Source organism: Myotis nattereri (genome assembly GCF_964212035.1).
Source record: "Myotis nattereri genome assembly, chromosome: 1".
Lineage (NCBI taxonomy): Eukaryota > Metazoa > Chordata > Mammalia > Chiroptera > Vespertilionidae > Myotis > Myotis nattereri.
In genome coordinates this window covers 120,512,993-120,533,716 of record NC_138075.1, presented here as the reverse complement: position 1 = coordinate 120,533,716, position 20,724 = coordinate 120,512,993, and the positions used below count along the sequence as shown (strand labels likewise).

General features: G+C 38.1%; 1 protein-coding gene across 2 annotated transcripts in view; it reads left to right on the top strand.

The window, feature by feature from the left end:
* FANCM (FA complementation group M) overlaps positions 1–20,724 on the top strand; it is a gene marked incomplete at both ends in the record, with an annotated part of 85,125 nt that overhangs the window by 6,212 nt on the left and 58,189 nt on the right. The window contains 6 exons of one of the 2 annotated variants that reach the window (XM_081087249.1): positions 5,285–5,362; positions 10,105–10,263; positions 15,900–16,031; positions 18,766–18,898; positions 19,216–19,341; positions 19,883–19,963. In XM_081087249.1, the coding sequence (XP_080943375.1) occupies positions 5,285–5,362; positions 10,105–10,263; positions 15,900–16,031; positions 18,766–18,898; positions 19,216–19,341; positions 19,883–19,963 (709 nt within the window). The remainder of the gene's footprint in view (positions 1–5,284; positions 5,363–10,104; positions 10,264–15,899; positions 16,032–18,765; positions 18,899–19,215; positions 19,342–19,882; positions 19,964–20,724) is intronic. The other variant, XM_081087250.1, reaches the window with a different exon arrangement.

Sequence of the window (20,724 nt, the reverse complement as noted above, 5' to 3'; positions counted from 1 at the left end):
GATGAGAGAGAAACATCGATCAGCCGCCTCCTGCACATCTCCCACTGGGGATGTGCCCGCAACTCAGGTACATGCCCTTGACTGGAATCGAACCTGGGACCCTTCAGTCCGCAGGCCGACGCTCTATCCACTGAGCCAAACCGGTTTCGGCGTGTGTGTGTTTTTTAATACATTTTTATTGATTTCAGAGAGGAAGGGAGAGGGAGAAAGACAGAGAAACATCAATGATGAGAGAGAACCATTTATCAGCTGCCCCCCACATGCCTTTTACTGGGGATCAAGCCCGAAACCTGGGCATGTGCCCTGAGCAGGAATCCAATCGTGACCTCCCGGTTCATAGATGAATGCTCAACCACTGGGGTATACCCAGGCAGTTTGTGAATTTGTAAAGTAGTTTCTTTGTTGTTAATCCTCTCCTGAGGATATTTTTTCCATTAATTTTAGAGCAAGTGGAAGAGAGGTGTGTAGGGGTGGGGGAGGAGAGGGAGCTGGGAGGGAGAACGAGAGAAACATTGATGTGAAAGAGATACATTGATTAGTTGCCTCCCACACACACCTGGCCTGGCTGGGGATCAATCATTGAACCTGCAACTCAGGTACATACCTTGACTAGGAATTGAATCAGCCATCCTTCAGTCTGCTGGCTGACACTCTAACCACTCGTTCATTGGGGACTATTTAAGTGTTATTGTATTCTATATCTGTATTGACTTTTGGAGAATTGTCATCTTTTTAAAAAATTGTTTGTATTCATTTTAGAGAGGAAGGGAAAGAGAAGGAGAAACATCAATTCCGAGAATCATTAATCGGCTGCCTCCTGCATGCCCCCCATTGGGGACCGACCCTGCACCCCTGGTATGTGCCCTGACCAGGAATTGAACTGAGATATCCTGGTTCATAGGTTGATGCTCAACCACTGAGCCACACCAGCTGGGCTTATCTTTCTTATAGTTGATCTTAGCCAGGAAATGGATATATTTTTTATTGATTTGTATTTTTTCACGTTAAATTAATACCCAAATGTGTTAAGGTTTCTGCTCAAAAGGGGCATGTACAAAATTTTATTCTAACTGTGAAATTGATTTTGTAGACTTAGCTTATATTTAGCACCTCTAATTCATTTATTTTTTATTTTTTATTTTTTTAAAATTAAATCTTTATTGTTCAGATTATTACAGTTGTTCCTCTTTTTCCCCCCATAGCTCCCCTCCACCCGGTTCCCACCACACCCTCTGCCCTTACCCCCCGCCCCCACTGTCCTCATCCATAGGTGTACGATTTTTGTCCAGTCTCTTCCCACACCCCTTTCCCCCCACAAGAATAGTCAGTCCACTCCCTTTCTATGTGCCTGATTCTATTACAATCACCAGTTCATACTGTTGATCAGATTATTTATTCCCTTGATTTTTAGATTCACTTGTTGATAGATGTGTTTTTGTTGTTCATAATTTGTATCTTTACCTTTTTCTTCTTCTTCCTCTTCTTAAAGGATACCTTTCAGCATTTCATATAATGCTGGTTTGGTAGTGATGAACTCCTTTAGCTTTTTCTTATTTGTGAAGCTCTTTATCTGACCTTCAATTCTGAATGATAGCTTTGCTGGGTAAAGTAATCTTGGTTGTAGGTTCTTGCTATTCATCACTTTGACTATTTCTTGCCACTCCCTTCTGTCCTGCAAAGTTTCTGTTGAGAAATCAGCTGACAGTCGTATGGGTACTCCCTTGTAGGTAACTGTCTTTCTCTTGCTGCTTTTAAGATTTTCTCTTTGATTTTGCTCTTGGCATTTTATTTATTTATTTATTTATTTAAAATTAAATCTTTATTGTTCAGATTATTACAGTTGTTCCTCTTTTCCCCCCCATAGCTCCCCTCCACCCGGTTCCCACCCCACCCTCTGTCCTTACTTTTTGCCCCCAATGCCCCTGATTCTATTATATTCACCAGTTTATTCTGTTAATCAGATTATTTATTCACTTGATTTTTAAATTCACTTGTTGATAGATGTGTATTTGTTGTTCATAATTTGTATCTTTACCTTTTTCTTCTTCTTCCTCTTCTTAAAGGATACCTTTCAGCATTTCATATAATAATTCGGATGTTGGTACGCTTGAAGTTGTCCCAGAGGCTCCTTACACTATCTTCATATTTTTGGATTCTTTTTTCTTTTTGTTTTTCCAGTTGGGTGATTTATGCTTCTTCGTATTTCAAATCTTTGACTTGATTCTTGCAATCCTCTAGTCTGCTGTTGGAACTCTGTATAATATTCTTTATTTCAGTCAGTGTATGCTTAATTTCTAGTTGGTCCTTTTTCATAACCTTGAGGGTCTCACTAGATTTCTTGAGGGTCTCACTACATTTAAAGGCGGTCTCACTAGACTTATTGAGGATCTTACAAAATTTATTGACGGTTTCTAGAAAATTCTTTAAAAACCTTGTAAGTGTGGTTTTGAACTTTATATCCAGTAGTTTGCTTTCCTCCAATTCCGTCGTTCGTGTCCTGTTTCTTTGTCTCGGCATTTTTTATGCTTCGCTGTGTCAATAGAGTGCCTTTCTGTGCTAAGTGCCCCAATTACCTGAAGTAGACACTCTTGGTGCACCCCCTTGTGGGCTTTGTGCACAGTCTTGTTGTAATTAAGCCTTGATTGTTGTAGTTATCACTGTGAGGAATTGCCCTCCAGGCCAATTGGCTGTGAGAATCAGCTGTGTCTGCAGTGGGAGAACTTCTGTGCTGGAGACACCCCTCTGGGGCTAGACTTGCTTCGATGGGGCTTTGGTGCTCACTGAGTCTGCCCCCTGAGTGTGTCTTTTATGGTTCCACGGAGCTGCAAACTGGATGGTCCCACTTTGACCTCTGGGCTACCTGGCTCCTGGATCTCTAGGGAAGTGCTAATCTAGCCTTTGCCTGAAGCTATCCAGCAAAAGTCTCCCTGCAGGGCTTGGGCGGGAAGGGTCCCACGGGATCAACAGGGCGGGGTTAGCAGTTATGGCTGCTCTCAGTCTTGCCCTCAGAGGCTCTGCTTCTCAGTGTCCCAGTAATCGCTGCAAGCCCCACGGAGAGAAAGCTGCCCTAGGGTTCTGAGCGATGCCAGACAGTCCCGCTTCTCTTGTATGAGTTTGGGTCCCTAGTGACTCGCCCGGAACTAGAGCTCAGAGTCTGAGACTCCCTCCCGATTGAAAACAACCACGCCCTCAGCCTCCAGCCCGCTCCACACCTTAGTATTTTACTTCAGCACTGTGCCTCGTCTGAGTATCGGTATGCTTTTCTCTTTCCTCCTAGTTGTAGAACTTCCACTCAGCCAGCCTTCCTGTGGTTCTGGATGATGTCCGTTCCGTCTTTTAGTTGTATTTTTGAAGTGGTTGTTCAAGGCAGCAAACTCCAGTGTTAACCTATGCCGCCATCTTGGTTTCTCTCCTCTAATTCATTTATTTAAAAACGATTTCTAGGCATTAGGTGATTTCTTTTTTAAACTACAAGGTGTATGCTTTTATTGAGTTCAATGAGACATTGCATGTACTTCATTAATACCCAACAGCCCTGAGAGTTTATGCTATGTTGAATATTTCAGATATAGGTTCTAACAGGCACATCAGCTCAATGAAGAATGTTGCTCCTAGAAAGTCCAGGGTTACAAACATAATACCATTTCCTCTTCGGCAAATGCTTGAGAATTCCTCCTGGAGTAAAGTCATGTATTAAATCAGATTTTATTTATTTTTATTTTATTTCTTTTTCTTCTCTTTCTTCCTTACATCAGGTTTTAATTAGAGCAATTCTATTTAAGTTTTCATTAAGTATTACTCTGTATCTGTATATGCATTCTGTATCATTAAAAAAAAAATCCTCCAGCCCTAACCAGTTTGGCTCAGTAGATAGAGCGTCAGCCTGTGGACTGAAGGGTCCTAGGTTCAATTCCAGTCAAGAGGCATGTACTTTGGTTGCGTGCACATCCCCAGTAGGGAGTGTGCAGGAGGCAGCTGATGGATGTTTCTCTCTCATTGATGTTTCCAACTCTCTATCCCTCTCCCTTCCTCTCTGTAAAAAAATCAATAAAATATATTTAAAAATATTAAAAAACCCTACAGAAGTAATGTTTTTTGAGTATTAATCAAGATTCAGTGTAAGTCTTATTGAATTAATCCTTGACATTGGTTGAAATAGAGTATTTTTTAGATAATCTAATTTTACTGTTTCCAGAGCTATTGTGGGACTCTTAGAGCTATTTCTGCAACTGAGTATAGGGGTCCTTCCTCCTGGTATTGAGGACTAGTGTGAATGGGAATATGGGATTCTGACAAATTATCTAGTAATAATCATACCAGAAGTGGTATTGAATTTAAACTGCAGAGTTTAGAATGATGCTTTGATGCCACTGAAAAAATGTTTTAGGATTTAAAAGGAAAGTTCGATTTTTACAATTACCCCAAATTAGCCTTATTATTATTTTAATTATTCCTCACCCAAAGATTTTTAGAGAGAGGGAGAAAGAGCGAAACATTGATGCAAGAGAGAACCATCAACCAGCTGCCTCCTGTACGAGCCCCAACTGGGAATTGAACCTGCAACATTTTGGTGTACCGAACAACGCTCTAACCATTGAGCAAAACCTGCTAGGGCAGTTTATTCTTTTATAAATAAATTTAATTTAAAAATTGTGAGCCTTCCGTATACAGTCTAACTTCTTAGAAATCCTAGAACAATTTTTTTCATTTTATGTTATGATTTACATTAATCTGGTAAGTGTGCATATGAATATAGCTGCAAGGCTAGACTGTGGCCCAAGCAATGGACAATGGACTCTCTTTTCTTCCATTTGCTAGTGTATTAGGCCTTGATGTGATAGCTTTATATAGCAGAAACTCTAAAGTTTTGATTGGTGTGGAGTATAACCTAAATTGCTCTTTGGATAATATGACTAATGATAGTTCCATCCACTAGACCCGTGGTCGGCAAACTGCGGCTCGCGAGCCACATGCGGCTCTTTGGCCCCTTGAGTGTGGCTCTTCCTAAGCCTTAGGAGTACCCTAATTAAGTTAATAACAATGCACCTACCTATATAGCTTAAGTTTAAAAAATTTGGCTCTCAGAAGAAATTTTAATTGTTGTACTGTTGATATTTGGCTCTGTTGACTAATGAGTTTGCTGACCACTGCACTAGACCATCAGTACTCTGAATAAAGAAATAATGATAATGTAATATATAATGGTTTATTTAGCAGAATCATTATTATTTTTGTACTGGATGATGAAATTAAAGAGATTTTTTTTTTTTGTTTTTTTTTTAAGGTTGTAAGAGAACTAATCAAATATACAAATCACTTTAGAATCTTGGCTCTTACTGCCACACCAGGTAGTGATATAAAGGTAAGTAAAAATGTCTTTTCATTTATTAAAATTTATGAAAATAAGAACTTTTGTATGTGGCCACATCAGTTTTCCATTCTAGTATTTAATTTGACATTAGGACTACAATATTCCTATAACATGCCTCTCTTTTCTTCTGCTTGTAGAAGTTTTTCTACATTAGTTGTTTTCAGACTTCAGTGTGCATAAGAATCACCTAAAGCCATTTGTTTTTAAATTGTTACTGTTTTCAGTCTTCTAAAGAAGTTTTATTTTGAAATACTGTAACTAGAATATTTGCAAAATGTGAAGTCTCTGTGTATCCTTTGCTCATTTTCCCCTACTGTTCATGTATTATATGACCGTTGTAAAATTACCCAAATCAGGAAATTAACGGTACAGCACTAGTAACTAATCTGCAGACCTTATTGAATTTGCCAGTTTTTCAACCAGTGTCCTTTTTTGTTCCAGGGTCCAATTCAGGATCCCCATTGTATTTAGTTATCGTGTCTCCTTTGACTGTCATCTGTGACAGTTCCTCAGTCTTTTTTGTCTTCCATGATCTTTGCTTGTTTTTCACAATGCTTTTGAAGAGTGGGTCCCATTATTTTGTAGAATATCCCTCAATTTAGGTTTGGTTGATATTTTCTCACGATTGGAGTGAGGTTAGGCATTTTTGGCAAGGATATCCCAGAAGGGATATCTTTCTCATGTATCTGAGAATACATGATGGTGATTTGTTTTATTGCTGGTGCTGTTAATCCTGATTTGGTTAAGATGACGTTCCAATTTCTCCATTGTAAAATTACAGTTGTCCCTTGGTATCCTCAGGGAATTGGGTTCCAGGACCCTATGGATACCAAAATCACAGATGCTCATATAATCTATGCACATCCTCTTGTATACTTTACATCATCTGTGGATTAGTTATAATAACTAAATGCTATGTAAATAGTTGTTATACCTGTATAGTTTAGGGACTAATGACAAGAAGAAAAAGTGTACATGTTCAGTACAGATGCAGTCATTTTAGGCCTAACTCCATAGTCCATTTTAGCAACAATGTAACATTTCTTTTTTGATCCGTGGATGCAGAATTCACAGGTATATATTCCCAGAGGATAGACTGTATTGTTTTTCCTTTTGTAACTAATAAGTATGTGTTGGGGGAGATATTTTGAGACTATGTAAATATTCAGTTTTAGCAGCCAATGATGGTTCTTACCTACAGCGATTATTTCAGTGGTGTTTGCCTAATCATTGCTTCTTCTTTCCCTCATTTCTTTTACATTTGTTAATTTGAATTCGTAGTCTTTTGTAATGAAGAGCTGTCTTTTCTCCCATTTATTTATTAACTCAGTTCTTTATATCAATATGGATTAATGGATTTTTTTTATGGGCTATAATGCAATACTATCATTAATTTTGTTGTTCAGATTGTTCCAGTTTTAAACATTGGGACTGCCTTGAGGTGGCTCCTGTGTCCATTAGAAAGCACTTAAAAAACCCCCCCACAAAATTTTCTAAATTTCTGGCATCAAGATATTTTATGGTCAGCCCTGGCTGGTGTGGCTCAATTAATTGGGTGTAGTCAGGTGCACCAAAAGGTTGCTGGTTCGATTCCCGGTCAGGGCATATACTCTGTAGGGGAAGTGCAGAAGGCAGCCAATTGATATTCTACACTTCGATGTTTCTCTTTCTCCTCCTTCCTCTCTCTCTAAAAATCAATAATATATAAGATATTTTATGTTTATTTAGTTTTTTTCCCCCGTCTCAGCCATGGAAACAATTTCCCGAGGGAGGACTGGCTTCTTTTAGTGGAGGTTGGTAAAAATGTAGATTTTGAGTGCTATCCATGACATTCGTTGTTTTTTTCTTGTTGTTGTTAAACCTCACCCAAGGATATTTTTTCATTGCTTTTTAAGGAGAGTGGAAAAGAGAGGGAAAACCGAGAGAAACATCGATGTGTTGATTGGTTGCCTCCTGCAAGAGCCCCACCAGGGCCAGGCCCGGGCGGGGCCGGGGAGGAGCCTGCAACCAAGATACGTGCCCTTGACTGGAATCGAACCTAGGACCCTTTGGTCTGTAGGCCAACTTTCTATCCACTGAGCCAAACTAGCTAGGGCTATCCATGACATTCTGATTTCAGTAATTGAGTGGTTTTCTGTATTGGCTTTTGGGCACTTTCTAAGGTATTTTAAGCTCTGCCTATCCGTAGATTTTTTTTTTTTATTGATGATTTTTTGAAATTTCTGTTCTATCTCTTATCCTCCCCCAACTTTATTTAAATATGCTTATTTTTAATATATTTTTATTGATTTCAGAGAGGAAGGGAAGAGAGAGAGGGAAACATCAATGATGAGAGAGACTCGTTGATCAGCTGTCACGAGCATACTGCCTACTGGGGATCGAGCTTGCAACCCGGGCATGTGCCCTTGACTGGAATCGAACCCAGGACCCTTCAGTCTGTAGGCTGACGCTCTATCCACTGAACCATACTAGCTAGGGCTATGCTTATTTTTAGTAGAGACTTGAGCTTGTAAGTCTCTGCTTAATTGTCATCTTTTCAGAAAGATCCACTGTAAGCCATCAAAAGTCAGCTCCCCTATCTTGTGATTTTCTTAATATTTATCATAATCTGTCATTTTTTTGCTTATTCATTTATTTGTTGCCCTTTGCCTACTAAAATAGTAGCTACATGAATGTAGGGGTTATGTCTATCTTGGTTATAGTTCTATTACCAATTCAATACCTGCCATGTGGGAGTTACTCAGATATTTGTGGAATGAATGAATGGGTAAAAATATTAAAGTCTTACTCATTTTTATAAAGTGGTCATAAGTTTACTCTAGATTTAAATATATGTGGAGCCTCTGTAACTGTAGTAAACTACCTTTTTAGGCCCAGGTATTGATAATACAAAGGTGATTAAGATGTGATTCTTGCCCTTGAGAATATTTTGTCTGAAACTAAGCCCATTAAGCTTTTCTAGTTTTGGGTTCCTTTTTTTTTTTTATAAAGAAATTCTAATCCTGGCTGGTGTGGCTCAGTTGTTTGGAGTCTCCTCCTGTACACCAAAAGGTGTCGGGTTTGATTCCCACTCAGAGTACAAACCCAGGTTGCAGGTTCAATCCCCGGTTAGGTGAGTTTGGGAGACAACCCATCGATGTTTCTCTCTCTCTCTCTTTCTCTCTTTCTCCCTCTTCCTTCCTCCCCCTCTCCCTTCCTCCCTGCCTCCCTCTCCTTTCCTCTCTCTAAAAAATTAAGTAGCCCAGCTGGCATGGCTCGGTGGTTGAGCATTGACCTATGAACCAAGAGGTCATGGTTCGATTCCTGTCAGGGTACATGCCAGGTTGTGAGCTTGTTCCCCAGTGTGGGGTGTGCAGGAGGCAGCCAGTCAATGATTCTCTCTCATCATTGATGTTTCTACCTCTCTCCCTCTCTGAAATTAATAAAAATATATATTAAAAAATTAAATAAGTAAATAAATAAAATTATCATTAATCTTTTTATAAAAAGCTCTTAATTTTTAGATACTTTCAGGATTGAACCTTCCTTTCGCTCTCTCTATTCCTCCCTCCTGCCTTTCTCACATCCCTTCCCTCCCCCTCATTTAGCTCTCAATCACAATGTCAGTATTATAGTCTAATGGTATAGCAGTTGTTTGTACCAACAGGCTTTATTTATTTATTTATTTAATAAATATATTTTATTGATTTTTTTACAGAGAGGAAGGGAGAGGGATAGAGAGTTAGAAACATCAATGAGAAAGAAACATTGATCAGCTGCCTCCTGCACACCCCCTCCTGGGGATGTGCCCGCAACCAAGGTACATGCCCTTGACCGGAATCGAACCTGGGACCCTTCAGTCTGCAGGCTGACGCTCTATCCACTGAGCCAAACCGGTTAGGGCCCAGCAGGCTTTATGTTCTTACCGCAGTTCCCTAATTTTACAATTAGTTCCTTTATGAGCTTTCAGTGAATGAAATTTATCTGCAGAAATATATTCACATCATATATATTGATTTAAATGAAAAAATATTCCACTAATTTATCAATAATTGATTTAATAGTAACAAGACTTCTATTTTCTCTCACAAAAATCAGTGGAAAGTATTTGCCAGGATTCAGGGAAACCTGGATTCTAGTTTTGGTTCTAAAATGGACTGTTATAATTTGGGGGGATTTAGTTTTTAAAAATTCTGTTGTCTGAGTCTTTATAAAACATTGATGGAGCCCAGCTGGCATGGCTCAGTGTTTGAGTGTAGACTTATGTATCAGGAGGTCACGGTTTGATTCCTGGTCAGGGCACATGCCTGGGTTGCAGGCTTGATCCCCAGTGTGGGGCATGCAGGAGGCAACTAATCAATGGTTCTCTCCCATCATTGACATTTTATATCTCTCTCCTCCTCTCCCTTCCTCTCTGAAATAAATAAAAATATATTTTAAAAAAACAAAAAAATTGATGAACATATCACTTTGGAAAGTGCAAAATATATTTGATTAACTTGTTGGACATTTACTAATATTCTTATTTCTTAAATGTTTGACTTGAAGGGCTATGTGGAATAAAGATGTTTCAAAAGCCTTATTCCCCTGTTGTACCATTTCTGATGTATTTAAAGTTAAAAAAAAATATTTAATGAAATGAATTTCTAATATTTCCTTCAAAATTTTACTGGCTATTTTATTTCTTATAGTGACAAAGTGAAATATTTAACATGTAATATAATTTATAATCATACTTAATTGGTTTTGTGTAGGCTGTGCAACAGGTTATTACTAACCTACTAATTGGGCAAATAGAACTTCGTTCTGAAGATTCACCAGATATTTTGCCATACTCTCATGAAAGACGAGTTGAAAAGCTTGTTGTTCCCCTTAGTGAAGAACTTGCAGCCATCCAAAAGGCTTATGTACAGGTAAGTCATCTTTTTAAAATATGTTTTTTTTGCGCCAAAACCGGTTTGGCTCAGTGGATAGAGCGTCAGCCTGCGGACTGAAGGGTCCCGGGTTCGATTCTGGTCAAGGGCATGTACCTGGGTTGCGGGCGTATCCCCAGTAGGGGATGTGCAGGAGGCAGCTGATCGATGTTTCTCTCTCATCGATGTTTCTAACTCTCTTTCTCTCTCCCTTCCTCCCTGTGAAAAATCAATAAAATATATTTAAAAAAATAAATAAATAAAAAAAAAAATATGTTTTTTATTGATTTTAGAGAGAGAGGAAGGGAGAGAGAAACAGTGATTGGCTGCCTCCTGCTTACCCTTACTGGGGATTGAGCCCACAACCCAGGCATGTTCCCTGACCGGGAATCCAGGTGGTCATCTCTGGGTACATAGGGACGCTCAACCGACTGAGCCACACTGACCAGGGCAGGTAAGCCATTTTTATCACAGTTAAGGGTTTCAATAGATAATCTGATAATATAATTATTTTAGTTAATACAATGTAGCTGAGAATATATAGTTATCATTTTATAATTAATATGTTAGAAAATTCTTTGAAATTAAAAGTTTTGAAAAGAGCGCCATTCTTTACATACAATGACAAGCTGTTAAAGAATACAAAATGGTGGACTATTTCTTTCTTTTTTAAAAAATTTATTTTTATTGATTTCAGAGAGGAAAGGAGAGGGAGAGAGAGAGATAGAAACATCAATGCGAGTGAATCATTAATCAGCTGCCCCCTGCACACCCCCCACTGGGGATTGAGCCCACAACCTGGGCATGTGCCCTTGACTGGAATCGAACCCGGGACCCTTTAGTCCGCAGGCTGACGCTCAATCCACTGAGCCAAACTGGCTAGGACGATGGACTATTTCTAAAGCCAATAATAGCCTTATGTGATTTTGTATTTATTAGTAAGCCTTTTAATTGCAGTATTACTCTCCCATACTACACACACACACACACACACACACACACACACAGAGCAGAGTGCACAAAACATAACTGTGCAGCTGAGTGACGTTTCACATAGTGAACACACCCTTAACATGTATCCAGATTCAATCAGAAGTTTCTAAGTAAGGAAATATACTTTCTATATTTTCCTCGTGGATCTCTTATATAATAGTATTCTCAACTGGAGGCAATTTTGCCCATCTGGCAATATTTGGCAATGTCTTGACACATTTTTGGTTGTCATATCTAGAGTGGATGAGGACTTGCTACTGACATCTAGTAAGTTTATAGAAGCCAGGAATGCTGTTTAGCTTTCTTCAATGAATAGGAGAGCACCACTAACAACAAAGAATTATCTGTCAAATGTCAATATTATAGTTATTGAGAAACTTCTTACACAGTTTTTACTTTCATTGGGAGAAATTTTTGGTAACACATTGTTATTTCTATAGTTCCTAATTAGCATCATCCTAGGACAGTGATGGCGAACCTATGACACACGAACTCATTTTTTTAGTTGATTTTTCTTTGTTAAATGGCATTTAAATATATAAAATAAATATCAAAAATATAAGTCTTTGTTTTACTATGGTTGCAAATATCAAAAAATTTCTGTATGTGACACAGCACCAGAGTTAAATTAGGGTTTTTCAAAATGCTGACATGCCAAGCTCTAAAGGTTCGCCATCACTGTCCTAGGAGATGCTGATTATATCTTCACTACCATAGATTAAAGTGGCTTCTTTGCCACTCTTTCCATTCAGAGACAGGATACATTTCCCTTTTCTTAGGATCTAAGCTGGCCGTGTGACTGAGCAATAGTATGTGACGTACCTCAAGCTAGCCATGTTTAGAAGAAAGGAGGAACGAGTAAATAAGTAGCTAGAATTGAAAGTGTATACATATGGCCCCAGTAGAGCTATTTCAGCCACTTCCCAGCAATCTGAATCTGAGGCTCCAAACATCAGGAACAGAGTCAAACTGTCAGTGCAGTGCTCCGACGGGATTTTTTTAATTTTTAACATTTGTAATAATTTTAGACTTTCAGGAAATTTGCAAAAAATAGCATAGAGAGTTCCAGGGGGAGACACTTTAAGAATATGCCAATATGACCTTAGCTGGTTTGTCTCAGTGTATAGAGCATTGGCCTGCAGACAGAAGGGTCCCAGGTTGTGGGCTCGATCCCCAGTAGGGTGTGTGCAGGAAGTAGCCAGTCAATGATTCTCTCTCATCATTGATGTTTCTATCTCTCTCTCCCTCTCCCTTCCTTTCTGAAATCAATAAAAAAAATATATACTAGAATATCTTTATATATAAAAGCCTAAGCAGCCCTTACAACTGAATGACCAGAACGACTGGTTGACCAGTTGCTATAACATGCACTGACCACCAGGGGACAGACGCTCAATGCAGGTGCTGCCCCCTGGTGGTCAGTGCACTCCCACAGCCAACCTCCTGCGGCCCCTCCCCCAACTGGCCAGCCTCCAGCGGCTCCTCCCTCTGGTCGGCCAACCTCCTACGGCCCCTCCCCCTACCCTCTGGGTGGCTGGCCAACCTTTCACAGCCCCTCTCCCCAGCTGGCCGGCCAACCTCATGTTACCCCTCCCCACCCCGCTGGCCAGCCAGACTCCCGCAGTTCCTCACCCTGGGCCCTGATTGGGGGACTGGCTGGCCAATCTCCTGGGGTCCCTCATCCTGGCTGGCCGGCCCCCCAATAGGCCTCAATCGCTGGCCAGGCTGAGGGACCCCACCTGTGCATGAATTCGTGCACCGAGCCTCTAGTGTATATATATTTAAAAAATATATAGGCCAATATGGCCCTGGCTGGGTGGCTCAGTCGGTTAGAGCATCTTCCTGATACACCAAGGTTTCAGGTTTGATCCTCTATCAGGGCACATACAAGAAACAACAAATGAATACATAAATAAGTGGAACAACAAATTGACGTTTCTCTCTCTCTCTCTCTCTCTCTCTCTCTCTCTCTCTCTTTCTCTTTCTCCCTCTTTCTGTAAAATCAATTTAATAAATGAAAATATTCTGTTTCTCAACATATTTTGCTCACTAATTTTAGGTTATAATTATGGTTCTTGTGTACAACAGTTATTTCTGTAGTGTTTGCCTAATCAGTGCTTCCTCCTTCCCTAATTTTTTTCACATTTGTTCATTTGAATTCTTCTATAATGAAGAGTTCATTTATCAATTCAATTCTTTTTTAAAAAAACATTTTTTTTATTGATTTCAGAGAGAGAAAGGGAGAGGGAGAAAGAGATAGAAATATCAATGATGAGAGATAATCATCTGTCTGCTGCCTCCTACAGGCCTCCCACTGGGGGTTAAGCCCACAACCTGGGCATGTGCCCTGACCGGAAATCAAAACCTGACCTTCTGGTTCATGGGTTGATGCTAAACCACTGACCCACACCGGCCTAGCCAAATTCAATTCTTTAAATCAGTATGGACTAATGGATATTTATTTTATTCTATGGGTTAAATCCAGTACTGTCATTATTGATTTTGTTGCTTTGGCCATTGAGAGCTCCTTTAAGAAGGCTCCTGTGTCCTTGAACATGTACTTATTTGTGGGTGGAGGAACAGTTTCTGACTTTTTGGCATTGCAAGACATTTTATGCTCATTTGGTATTTTTCTTGTCCCACCCACAAAATCAACCATTTCTACAAGGAATCCTTATTCCTTTTCTGGGAGAATGGTATTTAGAAACCAAGATCTGGGCACTGGATGTTCTCATTGTTACTATGGTGTCATAGCTCCTAGGCTGTGTCAGTGACCTGCTTGAATTCTTACCCACAGAACCAGAACCATGAACAAATAAGTGGTTGTTGTTTTCACCTATGATGTTTTTGAGTAGTTTGTTGTTCAGGAATATATAACCAAAACATTCATCTATCATTTAACTTTTCGTAAATCTTTCTTAAAGTGAGGTTTTATAATAACATTGTTTATTTTTTGTTTTAAAATTGTTTGTAACAAAATTCTTAGCATAATTTAATTTAAGATAAGGCAAAGTCTTTCTAAGAATCATCTAACTACTAATACTTTTGCTTACAAGAATGTAAAAATTGTAATTTATATAATCACATATAAGAATTTAATTTTATCAATATTTTTTTTAATTTTAATTTTTATTGTCTAAAGTTTTACATATGTCTCCTTTTTCCCCAATTGATCCCCTCCCCCATCCCTTCCCAGCCCGGGCAAGCCCCCACCGCCCCAGTATCTGTGTCCATTGGTTATGCTGATATACATGCATATAAGTCCTTTGGTTGCTCTCTAACCACCCCCCTCCCCTACCATTTGTCTCTAGATTGATCTATTCTTGTTCATCAAATTATGTTGATTGTTATATCCCACATATGAATGAGATCATGTGATATTTATCTTTCTTATTTATCCGACTGGCTTATTTCGCTTAGCATAATGCTCTCTAGTTCCATCCATGCTGCTGCAAATGATTAAAGTTCCTTCTTTTTAATAGCGGCATAGTATTCCATTGTGTAGATGTACCAGAGTTTTTTAATCCACTCATCTGCTGATGGGCACTTAGGCTGTTTCCAAATCTTAGCTATTGTAAATTGTGCTGCTATGAACATAGGGGTGCTTATATCCTTTCTGATTGTCAATATTTTTAAGAGTGCTTCTTAGGGAGTGTGATCAGCAAAGCTGGAATGGAGGAAATATAACAATGTACTAAAATATTTCCTACTTTAGAAAATAAAAATTATGCAAAAATTTGAATAGTTTATTACTTATGGCTGTAGTGTATCTTCATCTTCTCTTTTTTCTTTTGCTGTGGCATTAACTTCAGTCCTTCATCAGGACCTTTTGTTTGCTATTTCCTCTCCCTAGAATGCTCCTCAGAACCTCTCATGCTAGACACACCTCATCATTCAGATGTCAAGTATTACCTTTCAAAGACATTGTCTTTGTCTACCTTACTTAATAATGACTCCTTCCCCTCAAAGACTCTATAACATTACTGTGTTTTAGGTTCTTAAATGCATTTACCATAATTGAAATTCTCTACTTTCTTGGTTCATTTTTTTATTCTTTGCCTCCTTCCTTTGTATATGAACTTTATGAAAACAGGGATTTCATTAGTCTCAGCCACAATATCCCCAGCATTTAGAACAATGCCTGATATATAATAGATGCTTAATAAATATTTTTTAAAAGAATGAATCAACAAATGAAATTAAATGTACTAAAAGCATTTTGATTTAGTCACTAGCCTACAAATTTTTTCCTATGTGCCAGATCTTGTTCTAGTCACTGAAGATACAACAGAAATCAAGGTCATCTTTTCATTGTGCTTAGACTGAGAAAGGGAAGAAAGTTAAAAAATAAACAGATCAACACATATGTCCTTCAGTTAAAGTTGGATTTAATAAAAGGTGTGCTGACCTCATATGGATATTATCTAAATTCTTATTATATGTGATTATATAAATTATAATTTTTACATTCTTGTAAGCAAATGTACTTTAAAATTTTGTCATTATCTTTTTTGTATTTATGTGAACATTTAGGACAGATTTTAATATATAGTTTAATATTATTATTTCAGTATGTGATAAAATGATTATATTTCAAAAAGGACTTTAAAAGACACTTAAACTAAATTTCTTTGTAATTTCAGATTTTGGAAGCATTTGCCAGTTCTTTGATTCAGAGGAATCTTTTGATGAGAAGGGATATCCCCAATCTAACAAAATACCAGATCATTCTGGCAAGAGATCAATTTAGGAAAAACCCACCTACAAATATTATGGTAGGTAATTTAAAATATATTTTGATAAAAGATTAAGTTTTGACTGAGAATCAGAATGAAATGGAAATAATGATTGTTTTTTTATTTATATTAGCTCATCAGAAATTCAGATATGATTTATATGGTTTATAAAAGCATGAATAAATTGAACAGGAATGTGATTTAATGATTTCAATTATGATAAATGTATCTTAGCCCGACCAGTGTGGCTCAGTGGTTGAGCATTAACCTATGAACCAGGAGGTCATGGTTTGATTCCTGGTCCTGGCACATGCCTGGGTTGTGGGTTTGATCCCCAGTGGGGGACTGGGGGGGCCTGCAGGAGGCAGCCAATCAATGATTCTCTCATCATTGATGTTTTTATCTCTCTCTCCCTTCCTCTTTTAAATCAATAAAAATATATTAAAGATAAATTTGTCTTAAAACTTTTAATTAAGCATTGGTCTTTTAGTTCATTTCTGTTTTGCAAAGTCAAAGGGCCATGCTAGAGGGTAGATCCTAACTAACTTTTAGACCCATACCATTTTATCTTAACTCTCCATATGGAGATTGGAGGAAATATCACAGTAAGCTTCTTATTTCTAATCTTCATAGAAAAAAATAGGCAGATGGGAAGATATCTGTCAAACTAGATCCAAAGTCAGGAGATGCTCACAAGTACAAAAAGGCACCAAGTCATTCTTTTTTTTTTTTTTTTTAACATATGTTATTGATTTTTTACAGAGAGGAAGGGAGAGGAATAGAGAGTTAGAAACATCGATGAGAGAGAAACATCAACCAGCTGCCTCTTGCACGCCCCCTACTGAGGATGTGCCCGCAACCAAGGTACATGCCCTTGACCGGAATCGAACCTGGGACCCTTGAGTCCGCAGGCCGACACTGTATCCACAGAGCCAAACCAGTTAGGGCAACCAAGTCATTCTTGGAAATGAGAAGGAACTCTTGTGCAAAAGATTAAATCAACGAAGGTATGAAGGAGATTGTGAACAAGCCAATTTGGCTGAGGTAAAGAATTGAGGAAGTCAGAGGTGATAGTTAATCTAAGTGTGATCACATGGGAGGAGCTTTAAATGCTACACCAGAAATATGGACTTTACAGTGTCTGGGGAACCATGAAGGGAGCCTTTTCTGTGAAATTGCACTATAATATACTCAACTTTAATAAAATGTTTTTAAATTTCTGCTAGGAGATAAAGATTCATGGAAATTTTAAGTAGTAAATCTAAAACTGTTGAACCTGATCTTACTGAGGACAATTTATATTGTACGGAGAAGTGATTTTATCCTTTCAGGCAATTAGGCTGCCATTAAAAAAAAATTATTTATTAATTTTAGAGAGAGAGAGCACACGAGACTGAAACATTGATTTGCTGTTCCATTTATTTATGCATTCATTGCTTGATTCTTGCATGTGCCCTGACCAGGGATTGAACCCTCAACCTTGGTGTATTGGGACGAAGTTCTAACCAACTGAGCCACCCAGCCAGGATGAGGCTGCCATTTTAGGGCATTTATCACTATCCTGGAAACATTTTAAATGACTATCATTAAGTGCTACTAAAAATGTAAGCTAGTAATGGAGAATGATTAAATATATTCTCATTGGTCTTCTTTTAAAATGATCTTATTATATAGATAGACCTAATGCTGTATGCTCACATATGGAATGTGTACTTCCCTTTTCTTGAGAGTAGTGGTTACAAGCACAAGAACCCTGCACAAAATACCCTGGATTCAAATGCTGGCTCTATTATTTACCACGTATATGAGGTTCTTCATCTGTAAAATGGGCAGAACAATAGTACCTACTTTCTAGGTGTCGAGATCAAATGAATTTGTACAAGTAATGTGCTTATAAGAGTGTATCCTCAGTGTCAGATGTTTTTTTGGCATGTGTGCTTGGTGTTAAGTATTGGTGTTAAATAGTCTGATTAATTATTTACCCTGATGCTATAAAATTTGTGAGGATAGGCCTATATATGACTTATTTTCCATTGTATCCCAAATGTTTACCTCAATGCTTGACACATAGGAGATACTCATTAAATAGTTTTGAAAGACGAATGAAACTATATACTGCTAATAATCCTGTATAATAAAACCCTAATACGCAAATTGACCGAATGGCGGAACGACCAGTCGCTATGACTTGCACTGACCACCAGGGGGCAGACACTCAACGCAGGAGCTGCCCCCTGGTCGTCAGTGTGCTCCCACAGGGGGAGCACCACTCAACCAGAAGCCAGGCTCATGGCTGGTGAGTGCAGCGGCGGTGGTGGGAGCCTCTCCTGCCTCCGCTGCAGGTGGCAGTAAGGAGTGAGGGGTCCCGGACTGTGAGAGGGATGTCCACCTGCCGGCTTAGGCCCAATCCCCAGGGATATTGGGCCTAAGCCGGCAGGTGGATATCCCCCAAGTGGTCTTGGACAGCAAGAGGGTACAGGCCGGGTTGAGGGATCCCCCCCCCCCCCCCAGCGCAAGAATTTCGTGTACCGGGCCTCTAGTTTACCTATAGAGAAAAACACTAAGTGGTTTCCCCTTTACCTATTCTCTTTAAAATTTAAGTTTCCTGTTGAATTAAAGAAAACAATGTGAAGGGGCATGTTACATGGAAAATACATTGGCACCTTTCCATAGCACCATCCTATGACATTTAGTAGAACCATTAAGTTCTACATGGAACATGTATCTTCATTTATTTTCTCTGGTTAAATTTGATATATGCTTATTTTTCTAGGGAATACAACAAGGTGTAATCGAAGGAGAGTTTGCTCTTTGTATTAGTTTATATCATGGTTATGAATTATTGCAGCAAATGGGAATGAGATCACTATATTTCTTCCTTTGTGGAATTATGGATGGAACTAAAGGTAAATTAAAGAAATACACGTATAATTTTGGCTGAAGTTGAACATTTTGGATTACTTAAAAATACTTTTAAAAAGCAATGAAATGGTTTTATAACAAATGGTTTTATACTTCTTTGATTTTGCTAAATTGCTAGAAAGAAACAAGCCATTCATTAATACATATGTGGATGTGGAACTGGAAAAAAGTTTCTGGCTTTCATATTTAAATTTGAAAAACTTGCTTTAATTGTTAAAGGTTACTTTTTTAAATACATAATAACTGATTAATTTTGCTATTAAGTTTACTTACTGGGAAAACCTTTTCTTAATTTCTGAAGGAATGACTCGGGTGAAAAATGAACTTAACCGAAATGAGGACTTCATGAAACTTTATAATCATCTAGAGTGCATGTTTGCACATTCACGTAGTACTTCAGCAAGTGGCATTTCTACTATCGATAAAGGTCTGGTTTTTCTTTTAAAATTGTATATTGTTTCCTCTTCGTCAAGCTTAATTTTGAAATTTTGCTTCATTGATCCACATATCTATAGTTATATTTTGGTAGCAATAGACCTACCAAATTATAGAAGTTGGATAAGTAGAAAAAATAGATAAATACTAGTAAAATACAAAAAAGGAATAACTCAGGATAAATATACAAGTAGTATATATATATAATAGAAGTTAGTAGTTGTTACTGGTAGTGAAAAAATTCTTAGAACTACCAAAAACTGATTTTATAGCTAAACTAAATATTTATTTTTTTCCTTTCTACATTGGTGCTGATTCCTGTTTAGATTCTCTCTCGGAATGAAATTTTCATAAAAATTCAAAGTTTATTTTACAATAAGACTTGTGTGCTATTTGGATGCTACTGAGTCTTCAAAGTTTTAACAAATCCATTTTTGAAAAGAATAATTAAAATACATTGATATAATTGAATATGGAAAAATACAGAAATATTATTTTGATATTGGATTTTTTTTTTTTTTTACATTTTGCAGGTGAAAAAGAATTTTTCTATAGTCATCCAAAATTAAAGAAATTAGAAGAAATTGTAGTTGAACACTTCAAGTCATGGAATGGTATGTCATATTTAATAGCCCGACTCTTTAGTTTATGCTAACATTTCTTATGGAATAGGTGGTCGTTTAATTACTCTGGATAATGAATATAAAAAAGCACGGAAATTTTGGGAGGATAGGTAAGAAAGTTAAGAGTACTGTAGGGTATGTGAAAAATAACAGTGAGTCTGGAGCAGTATAAGTGAAATACTAAAACAATATATGATGGTAAGGAAAAGTGAACTAGGTAAGGAGTTGAAGTCATGAAGGAGGCTGTTTTATATAGAGTGTTAGAGAAAGCTCTTCTGTAGGGTGATGTTTGAGCTGTTACCTGATGGAAGTGAGGAAGCAAGCTCTGGATTTCTCAGAGAGGATTATGCCAGGCAGACAGTAGCAGATTCAAAGACCCTGGGGCAGTAAGGTGTGTGGTATAATTAGGGATCAATAAACAAACCAATTTGGCTGGAGTATTGTAATGAAGGTACAAGTGGTATTAGGAGGAGGTTGGAAAAGTAGCCAGGCGCAGACGTCAGGCTTGTATGCCAAGTCAGGAATTCAGACTCTATTCTGTGAATGTGTGTACTTTGTGAAACCGTTACAGAGGCATTTAGAGCAGTAGAATGACCTGATCTCTCTTACATTTTTAAAAGATCACTCTGATAGTTTTGTGGAAAATAGACATTGACCAGTTAGGAGACTTTTGCAATAGTAAGATGATAGCAGATGATGGTGGCTTGTACCAAGGTAATAGAGGTGGAGGTGCTCAGAAATGGTCATAGATT